Source organism: Cibotium barometz, chromosome 46 (genome assembly GCF_041138505.1).
Source record: "Cibotium barometz isolate CiBa-2024 chromosome 46, ASM4113850v1, whole genome shotgun sequence".
Taxonomy (NCBI): Eukaryota; Viridiplantae; Streptophyta; class Polypodiopsida; order Cyatheales; family Cibotiaceae; genus Cibotium; species Cibotium barometz.
Genome location: NC_141091.1, coordinates 24021259 through 24032459, shown reverse-complemented (window position 1 = coordinate 24032459; position 11201 = coordinate 24021259). Strand labels below are relative to the sequence as shown.

General features: G+C 40.6%; 1 protein-coding gene across 1 annotated transcript; it reads left to right on the top strand.

Moving 5' to 3' along the window:
• Nucleotides 1–1022: 1022 nt before the first annotated feature.
• Nucleotides 1023–2055, top strand: LOC147612045 (germin-like protein 1-1). The gene has a single exon (XM_086783880.1). It carries the CDS (start codon nucleotides 1107–1109, stop codon nucleotides 1797–1799), a length of 693 nt encoding a protein of 230 aa, XP_086640006.1. The 5' UTR covers nucleotides 1023–1106; the 3' UTR covers nucleotides 1800–2055.
• The last annotated feature ends 9146 nt before the right edge of the window (nucleotides 2056–11201 follow it).

The following is an 11201-nucleotide window of genomic DNA, read 5'->3' as shown; positions in this document are numbered from 1 at the left end:
CAAGTTTTAGATGTGAGACCTCAACTAATAATGTTGTTCTCATCAACCACTAGGTCCACCATCATTTGCTAACCTCCCATGGAAAAGGTTACAAGCTAGTTACCTTAAGCTAGTTACCTTTTGTCCATGTAGACTATGTGAAAAGTTGGGGCATTTGAGATGCCCAAACAAAATGTAATGCGCCATTACTTAGTTTCTCTCCTCTTCCTCATGGAGTCAATTTGAATTCACCCTAAGGGCATTACATACATCTCCTTGCCCATTCAACAATTGGGTGGGGAAGTGGGGTTTATGTCAAATATCTCCCTTCAACGAGTAGGGAATCTCTCACTTTAATGAGACTATGGGGTAACTTATGTGTGCAAAGCTTGTGAAAAGTTCAGATGAAAGCTTATACATTGAGTAAAAAAAGGGGGGAAAAGCCTAGAAGACGTAGCGATCTCCCCTATCATTCTCATGGATGGGGAGTCTCCCTGCCCACATGGGAAAAGGTACCCTTAAGTAGATTGTAACATACTTTTCTTTTTTTTGTTTTTCTTTTTGAACCGAGGTCAACTAGGCACAGATGTGCCCCGTTAAACTCAAAGGCCAAACTCTTTTGTCACTAGTTTCGATAGATAGACATCTGTTTATTTCCACTCCCTTAAGACAATTACCTCAGGAAACCCCTATGTGGGCGTGACAACAATCGAGTACCCCTGGGTAGGCGTCTAGGTACGGTGGGACTTGCTACAGGGCTCACCCGTTAAAAAACGTTCAAACCCGGCGGGCTCTAGAGCAGAAAATGTCATAAGCCTTTTAGCATGTTTACTCAGGAGGTGAGTGAAGATCAATTAATAATTTGGTTAGCAGGTGAGTCAAGATCAATTAAATATTCGAATAGCCAGGTGGGTGGGTGGGTCTGTAAAGGTGTTAAAAAAGCAGTCGGTGCAACTCACATGATGTGAAGTGATAGAGCACCGCGAAGCTGAAGTCTGAACAAGCTCTCATATGTGGCGTGTCATGACTCATGGCCACATGGGCTTTCATGTCCGATTACTCGTGCAAATAAGAAGAGCGCGTGCAGCAGCAGCTTTGTCTGCTCACAGCAGCAGCTAGAGTGAGTTATGACGGTGCCAGCTATGGGTTTATCTATATTGCTAATCTTCTGCATTTGGGCTGCGGTCGTGAGCCTGCTGCCGGCTTTCGTCTGCGCAGCCGATCCCGACCCTGTCCAAGACTACTGTGTCGCAGACCTTGCCAACACCAACGTTTTCATCAATGGTCTCCCTTGCAAGAACCCAGCCTCCGTGGTGTCTGCAGACTTCAAGTCGAGCTTGTTTAGAGGGAGCGGCAATGTGTCCAACTCACTGGGCGTTGCCATCGCCATGGCGTCGGGAGCCACCTTTCCTGCGCTCAACACGCAGGGCCTAGCCGTGGTTAAGGTAGAGTATGCCAAGACGGGTGGGTTTGTGCCGCCGCATGTGCATCCAAGGGCGTCGGAACTCATCGTCGTGCAGCAGGGGGCTGTTCTCGCGGGGTTTATCGACACTGGTGGGAACTATTTCTCCACCACCCTGTATGCAGGCGACCTCTTTGTCGTCCCGCGCGGCCTCGTTCATTTCCAATTGAGCCTCGCCGCCACCACCACCCCCCCTCCCCTCGCCTTCGCCTTCTTCAATAGCCAAAACCCTGGCGTCTCTGTTGTGGGTGCTGCCCTCTTTAACTCCACCCCCGGTATCCCTGACATCGTCTTGCAGAAAACCTTGGCCCTTACACAAGCCCAAGTAGAGGCAATTAAACAGGCTTTCCACCACTAGGACCTAGCAGCAAACCATTGCTGAATTAAAGCCCATGGATAATGTTAGTTGTTGTGAGTAAATCCTTTTCCTTATGTCCACATCTGGCTTACATCAAAAACACCCACTTCCACATGGTTCATCTCAAATACATGACATAATCTTCACAAGGTTGTAATAATCCCCACTAATTTGTTGCTAGATCACGTCAAAAAAGGTGCAACTTTGTAAAGTTTTGTATGTTATACTTATTTTTTTAGAAGAGTTGTTGTCTTAAGCTTCATGAGTTACCTAAATCCATGATGTATCCATGCAAATACATGTAGGTTTCCAAAATTATGATAATTAGTGTGTGTGTGTTGTGACATGCCCGTGCTCGTTTGTAGGTGTGCATGTGTAGCTAAGTACACATACTGGCAGCGGAGAGAGAGAGAGAGAGAGAGCACTTTGTTTTAGATAGACAATGAGTTCTAAGATGAGATCAAAATGGCTATACCTTATGCATTTTATGACTTAGTATAGGTGAGAATGAAGCCTTATTCCAAAGTCCTCTACTATGGATTTAAGCACTGCATAAGCTATTTACGCGGCTATATGCACGTGCTATTTACGTGGCTATATGTGCGTGCATATAGCCGTGCATATATGTTGCTAGATATAATCCCCACTAAATGCTAATTTGTTGCTAGATCATGTCAAAAAAGGTGCAACTTTGTAAAGTTTTGTATGTTATACTTTTTTTTTAAGAAGAGTTGTTGTCTTAAGCTTCATGAGTTACCTAAATCCATGAGAGCTACATGTATCCATGCAAATACATGTAGGTTTCCAAAATTATGATAATTAGTGTGTGTGTGTGTGTGTGTGTGTGTGTGTGTGTGACATGTCCGTGCTCGTTTGTAGGTGTGCATGTGTAGCTAAGTACACATACAGGCAGGGGAGAGAGAGAGAGAGAGAGAGAGAGAGAGAGAGAGAGAGAGCACTTTGTGTGAGAGAGAGAGAGAGCACTTTGTCTTAGATAGACAATGAGTTCTAAGATGAGGTCAAAATGGCTATACCTTATGCATTTTATGACTTAGTATAGGTGAGAATGAAGCCTAATTCCAAAGTCCTCTACTATGGATTTAAGCACTGCATAAGCTATTTACGTGACTATTTACGCGACTATATGCACGGCTATATGCGCATGCATATGCACGTCTATATACGCATCTATAAGCACGTCTATATGCATGTCTATACTGGTATAGACGTGCCTATAGAGAGTATAGATGCTTTGTTTAAAAAAATGAATAATTTCGCCCGTGTCGATGCCACAACTATTTTTGCTTCCCTCCCCTCTGCTCCCTGTGATGTACCTCTTCCTCATGATGGCTGCACCTCACCCTTTGTCCTCTCCTCACAAAGTCTCCTCCCAAGTCCCCTCCCAAAGACAATTCCTCAAACAAGGTAATCTCTATCACACTTGTCTCTTCTGCCTCTTCATATATTCATGGTCTTTGAATGGTATGTTTAGAACTAGGGTTTTTGATTGGTATTCTCTTTCTCTCTCTCTCATGCATAAGCTTCTTATGTTTAAATTTTTTGAATAGTATTCTCTTCTCTCTCTCTCTCTCTCTCTCTCTCTCTCTCTCTTATGCATAAGCCTAAGAGGCTTATGCATGAGAAGCCTCTTATGCACCTCTTATGCATAAAAGGCTTATACTTAAATCTCCTTATGCATAAGGCTTAAAGCTCCTTGTGTATCCATGCTATTCACACTTTTAGGGTTTTCTATTACTAATTCTTTTCTCAACTTTTTGTTTTGTTTTGTATGTCTTATAATCCTCTCTTTCAACTTCACCAAAAAGAGGCAAATGCTTGTCTCTTTCCTCTCTTTTTGATCTTGTATGTATGCATTAGGTTCTTAGGGCTTTTGTATGTATGCATTACTAATCCTTTCCTCACTCTTTTGTTGGTTCTGTAGGTCTTCTAATCTTCTCCCAAAAAGAGGTAAGTGCTTTCCTATCTTTCCTATCTTTTTATCCTCTCTTTTCTCTATTTTTATCTACCAAAAAGAAGGGTTTTGTTTTGTAGGTCCTCTATGCATAGAGCTTAATCTATGAATAGAGCTCTAATCATAGAGCTTAATCTATGCATTAAGCTGTATTCATAGAGCTTAATGCATAGGTTAAGCTCTATGCATAGAGCTCTATGCATGCATTAAGCTCTATGCATAGAGCTTAATGCATGCATAGAGCTTAATCTTTTCGATTTTGTATGTATACATTAGGTTCTTAGGGCTTTTGTATGTATGCATTACTAATCCTTTCCTCACCCTTTTGTTGGTTTTGTAGGTCTTCTAATCTTCTCTTTCAACATCACCAAAAAGAGGTAAGTGCTTTTCTATCTTTCCTCTCTTTCCTATATTTTTATCCTCTCTTTCCTCTATTTTTTTCTACCAAAAAGAGGGGTTTTGTTTCGTAGGTCCGTCTATGCATAGAGCTTAATCTATGAATAGAGATCTAATCATAGAGCTTAATCTATGAATAGAGCTCTATTAGTAGAGCTTAATGCATAGATTAAGCTCTATGCGTGCATTCATAATGCATAGAGATCTATGCGTGGATTAAGCTCTATGCATAGACCTCTATGCATGTATTAAGCTCTATGCATAGAGCTTTATACATGCATAGAGCTTAATCTATGCATGCATTAAGCTCTATGCATGCATGCTTAATGTATAGTGTCGGGGTACGGTTTAGTTTAGGCTAGCATGGCTTGCATAGTGCTTTATGCATAAGCCTCATGCATAGCTTTATGCATAAGGCCTCATGCATAGCTTTATACATAAAGTCTCATACATGCTTTATACGTAAGCCTTATGCATAAGGCCTCATGCATAGCTTTATGCATAAGGCCTCATGCATGCTTTATGCATAAGCTTTAGCATAGCTTGCATAAGGCTTGCATAGCGGCATAGTTTGCATAAGGCTTGCATAAGCTTTTGTATGTATGCATTAGTAATCCTTTCCTCACTCTTTTGTTGGTTTTGTAGGTCCTCTAATCCTCTCTTTCAACATCACGAAAATGAGGTAAGTGCTTTTCTATATTTCTGGCCTCTCTTTCCTCTCTTATTATTGTGCCCTTGGGTGCTGGGGATTTGTTTTGTAGGTTTGCGCATAAGCTTTATGCATAAGGTCTCATGCATAAGCTTTATGCATAAGGCCTCATTTTCATTGCTTTATGCATAAGGCCTCATGCATAGTTTTATCCTTAAGGCCTCATGCTTAGTGTTTTATGCATAAGCCTTATGCATAATGCTTTATGCATAAGGCCTCATGCATAAAGCATTATGCTTAAATCTTTATTATGCATAAGGCCTCATGCATAAAGCATTATGTGTAAGGCCTCATGCATGCTTTATGCATAAGCTTTAGCATAGCTTAATCATAGAGCTTAATCTATGCATTAAGCTCTATTTGTAGAGTTTAATGCATAGATTAAGATCTATGCATGCATTCATAATGCATAGAGATCTATACATAGATTAAGCTCTATGCATAGACCTCTATTCTATGCATCGACCTCTATACATGCATTAAGCTCTATGCATGTATACATGCATTAAGCTCTATGCATAGACCTCTATACATGCATTAAGCTCTATGCATGTATACATGCATTAAGCTCTATGCATAGACCTCTATACATGCATTAAGCTCTATACATAGATTAAGCTCTATGCATAGAGCTTAATCTATGCATGCATGCTTAATGCATAGTGCCGGTGTACGGTTTAGTTTAGGCATATCTTTCCTCTCTTTCCTCTATTATTATTGCACCCTTGGGTGCTGGGGATTTGTTTTGTAGGTTTGCGCATAAGCTTTATGCATGCCTTATATATAGGTTTTATGCATAATGCTTTATGCATAAGCCCTCATGCGTAGCTTTATGCATAAGGCCTCATGCATAGGCTTTATGCATAAGGCCTCATGCATGCTTTATGCATAAGGCCTCATGCTTATTAAATCCTTATGCATAAGCCTTATGAATAAGCCTTATGAATAAGCCTTGTAGGTTTGCGCATAAGCCTTATGCATTAGGCCTTATGCATAAGGCCTCATGCATAGTTTTATGCTTAAGGCCTCATGAATAGCTTTATGCATAAGCCTTATGCTTTAAGCTTTATGCATAAGCTTTATGCTTAAGGCCTTATGCATAAGATTTATGCCTTAAGCTTTATGCTTAAGGCATAGTACTTTAAGCTTATGCATAGTACTTTAAACATAATGCCTCATGCATCGCTTTATGCAAAAGCTTCACTAATTTTTGCTCACCCTTCTCTAATCCTCTCTTCCAGCATCACGAAAAAGAGGTAAGTGCTTTCATATCTTTTCTCTCTTTTCTCTATTATTATTGCACCCTTGGGTGCTGGGGATTTTTTTTGTAGGTTTGCGCATAAGCTTTATAAATAATACTTTATGCATAATGTTTTATGCATAAGACCTCATGCATGCTTTATGCATAAGGCCTCATGCATAGTTTTATGCTTAAGGCCTCATGCTTAAGGCCTTATGCATAGTACTTTATGCATAAGCCTTATGCGCATAATGCTTTATGCATAAGCTTTATGCATAAGGCCTCATGCATAGCTTTATGCATAAAGTCTCATGCATAGTTTTATGCTTAAGGCCTCATGCTTAAGGCCTTATGCATAGTGCTTTATGCATAAGCCTCATGCATAAGCTAGGCCTCATGCATAGTTTTATGCATAAGCCTCATGCTTAAGGCCTCATGCATAGCTTTAAGGCCTCATACTTATACGTAGCTTTATGCATAAGGCCTCATGCTTAAGGCCTCATGCATAGCTTTAAGGCCTCATACGTAGCTTTATGCATAAGGCCTCATGCTTAAGGCCTTATGCATAAGCTTTATGCATAAGGCCTAATGTATAGTGCTTTATGCAAGGCTAGCATAACGGCTTGCATAACGCAGTGTCGAGAATGAGATGACTCATGCATAGCTTTATGCATAAAGTCTCATGCATAGTTTTATGCTTAAGGCCTCATGCTTAAGGCCTTATGCATAGTGCTTCATGCATAAGCCTCATGCATAAGCTAGGCCTCATGCATAGTTTTATGCATAAGCCTCATGCTTAAGGCCTCATGCATAGCTTCAAGGCCTCATACGTAGCTTTATGCATAAGGCCTCATGCTTAAGGCCTTATGCATAAGCTTTATGCATAAGGCCTAATGTATAGTGCTTTATGCAAGGCTAGCATAACGGCTTGCATAACGCATAGTGTCGGGAATGAGATGATTCCCGAGTTGCATAAAGGCTTACATGCTTTCTTAATATTTGTTTACTTTTTGTGTTTTGAAGAATGAGATGATTCCCAGGGTCAATTGACTTAAAGATCCGGGAAGTCTTCATTTCATAATATTTTTTTAATATTTTCTTTGTTTGTATAGATGTGGCCTAGGTCCTTGTCCTCTTGTCCCACACAGACCCACAAGTTGAGGCTCTCATCGAGTCTCAATGACGGTTTGCTAGGGAGGTAGAGGCAATCGCTATACTCCCACCCCCGAGCAGTTGGCAGTCTATGCAGAGGCACCTCTTTACCACCATCAGGTCCACCCACAGCCCAACAAAGTCCCTTGCCACGCACTTTACCCTTGCTAGTAGGCACTTCACCTGCCTTTACATTCACCCCTCATCCGTCAGCCCCGGTTAGTGCTTATGCATCTCCTACACCTGCACCTTTAGGAGATGTGACACCTCACAGTCATCATGGCTCTCATGAGAGTGGCAGTCATCATCGTTAGAGGGAGGGTAGTCCTGGAGATAGTGGCGGTCATGCCGCACTAGCAATGAGAGTGGAGGTAGAGAAGATAGAGGATGCCTAGGGCAATGCTTTGGGGGTGGGGATAGTTCTCAGAGTCACCACCACATCATGGTGATATAATCATATTATGATATCACAGATGTGGGCAGCATAGTTGATGACTCTCGTGGGAAGGTGGTGGTAAACTACTTGCACCAAGTAGTTTTTGCACACTATAAAGACTTCTTTATACATTTTAAGCAGCACAAAGGGAGAGCCTAGTGGATGATTGCATTAAAGTTGTCCACAAGAAGTATCCTAATCCTCACAACCAAAGGTTTAACAGTAGATGGGCGCAACACAAAATCAAAGACATACTTAAGAATAGGAGGTCTCTAGTAACGGAGACATGCAAAGGAGGAGAAAGCCCGAATAGATGCCGGTCAAAATGGACACAGCAAGCCATCTACTGCTCATAAGGGCCAGTGGAAGAAAGCTAAGAAGGAGGTCCTAGAAGGAGTAGTGAACCAGCAACAAAGAGAAGCGCGGCGAATACAAATGGAGCGATATGGATCGTCGCACTTTGGATCTGGAAGTCGTGCATCATGGGAGACCAAGTTTGTATGTATAGTGCAACTTCATGTCTTTTCTTTGTATTCTCTCTATTTGAGTTGTGTTATAATGTTTGTCTTGTGATGTAGCATGACATTATGGGTAGAGATCCTACCTCAGTATAGAGACTGGCTACCACCGTCGCCACAGTAAAGGAGATACATGGGATTACCTTCACGATAAAGGGATCATCTCCGAACAATACAGGGTGGTTGCAGGATCAGGGTGCCCAGTTTTGTCCACTCAGGCACCCTGTAAATAGTAAAAAAACAGGCATTTATTTACCTTTAGTGGCCAATCTCTCCTAGCTAACGAAGGAATTTCCTTTCAAGTTCTTTTGTTGGAACACCACATGCAAAGTTGGGAATATAGTTGCATAATCTTATTAAGCATTAGATAGTTAAAAGTCCTCATTTCCTTAGGTACAAGCTCAATGTATACACCATGTCCCAAATTTGGACTGGTTCCATAAAATGCTAATATCTTTCACATATAAACTCGTATGAGATTTCCACTTTGCATCTTAGATCTTCACATAATATAGAGCTTAACTTGATATTTTGAGAAATTTTTAAGCTATTTGTCTATTTTCTTTAAATATTTCAAGGTCTTTAAAGTGTTATAATATATGCCACTTTTTGCATCCACAATAACTACCACTTAAAAATGCCTAATCTTGTAGATCAAAAGAGTGGTAGATAGTGATACATTGGTAGAATGTGGTGGTTAGTCAAAATTGCAAATCCAATGGTTTGATTTTTAATGATCTCTTTTCTAAAATTCTTCCAGGCTATCAGAAGGCCTGCAAATACTAATAATCTAATTAGTAAAATTATATTTTTGATGTAAATCATCTAAAACCTATAGGGATTAGTGTACTTGTATTGGTGCATCTATGGAAAAAAAAATTAAATCACTCTAAGTATGGAAAGATCATTTTTTATTATTTTATCATATTTTTGGTTAATTTTGATAAATTGGACTAATTTATATTAATTTAAGTTATATTGGGGTTAAATTTGAGTGTATGTGTATTTTCTATTAGTTTCTTGATCTCGTTTGAAGTACCTTTCCCCCCCAAATCTGTTGTCTAAGAATTGTCCCAGTCCAGCATAAACTGGACAAAACTGGACACCCTGATCTTGCAACAACCCTACAATCGAGCAAGGAGAACACCAATGCAGGTAATAATTTTTATTTTTATTTACAAAACATGTTTCGACCTTTATAATACTTTCTATTTTTATTTACATATATCTTCACTTTGTGTAGGCAAAAGGTGGACAACAAAGAGGACAAGATGACTCGGAGAGTGATGACTCCTCCGAGTAGTTTTCCTTGTAGTTTTTCTTCATGTATAGTTTTGGTTTATGAAACTATGTTTCTTTTTCAAGCCTCATGTGGCTACCATCATGTATGGACAATTTCTTAGATATAAGATGAAATTTTTCATCTTCTTTATGTATTTATGTTTTTATTCAAACCTTATGTGGGCACGATCATGTATGGAGAAATTTTTGGATATAAAATTTAATTTCTCATCTTCTTTAATCGATATTCGAAGTGTGTTCACAAATCTTTTTGTGCATATCTATCTTTAATTTAAGTTTTTATGTTGATATCTTTGCTGATCTTGATTCGTCTATGTACAAGTAAGCAAAACCTTAAACCAGAGAGCTGCCTGTGCAGAAAATGCAGCTGCATGTGTAGAAAATGCAAGTGCATGTGTAGAAAATACAGCTGCATGTGTGGAAAATACAGCTGCATGTGTAGAAAATGCAGCTGTACATCTGCACAAGTAGCTCTCTGAAAGTTTTTTTAAATTCCAGAGTGCATCTACACTGGAGCTATTTCTATTGGTGTGTCTACCAGACTGGAATCCTTAAGAGGAGATAAGTCGGTATAAATATAAGTTGGGCAGGGCTTGTTGGAGGAGTAAGCTGTTGATGGGGTTCCTGTGTTATCTGACTAAGAATATTTTCCTTTAGTTCCTCCTGGTATGTATGGATTTTGGTGGCCACTTCTTCCTCTAGTCTTTGTGACTCTGCTGCAACATCAGTGATTACCCCCCTCATCCTTCTATCTGTTCTCTTCTTTTGATCTTTCTTCATTTGTTTGATTATATCCTTGAATTCCATTAAGATGGCATGCCCTTCTTGTACATCTTCGGCTATTAATGTGGGCTGATCTGGTAGTAGGGCCAGCTACATGTGTTCCTCCGGTTCAGGCTCCTCACATAAGATCAGTCGAATGACTGGTGGGGTTGATATCATTCTCTTTTTCTTTTTTTTTTCTTTTTTTTTTTTTGTAAGTTAGTGGGAATAGGTTAGTATGGTTGAAGAGAGTGTTAGTATATGTACACTCCATTGGTCTTTTAATAGTCAGTTCATATGGCAGAGTAGGAGTTATTACGTGAATGTGCAAGCCGTGAAAAGGTGAGGCCATGAAAGTGCAGGAAGAGTTTCCGTGAAAGGCTCAGGCGTGAAAGTGTCAGTCCATGAAAGTGTGTTTCGTGAAAGGCACTGGCATGAAAGGCTCAGGCGTGAAAGGCACTGGCATGAAAGGCTCAGGCGTGAAAGGCTCAGGCATGAAAGGCTCAGGTGTGAAGGGCTCTGGCCGTGAAAGGCTGTTTCATGAAAGGCTCAGGCGTGAAGAGCTCTGGCCGTGAAAGTGCAGGATTTGATCCGTGAAGTGCTATGGCCGTGAAGTGATGTTTCGTGAAAGGAACTGGCTGGTGAAAAGGCTTAGGCGTGAAAGGCTCTGGCGTGAAATGCTCAGGTGTCAAGGGCTCTGGCCATGAAAGTGCATGAATTTTTCGTGAACTGCACTGGCTATGAAAGTGCAGGAATTGTTTCGTGAACGGCAGTGGCCGCCGTGAAAGGCTCAGTCGTGAAAGGATTTAGCGTGAAAGGCTTTTGCGTGAAAGGCTCAGGTGTGAAATGCTCAGGTGTGAAGGGCTCTAGCCATGAAAGGTTGTTTCATGAAAGGCTCAAGCGTGAAGGGCTCTG

Bases quoted from the DNA above. Each gene is read 5' to 3' on its own strand.
- LOC147612045 (XM_086783880.1), top strand. From the start codon at position 1,107: ATGACGGTGCCAGCTATGGGTTTATCTATATTGCTAATCTTCTGCATT.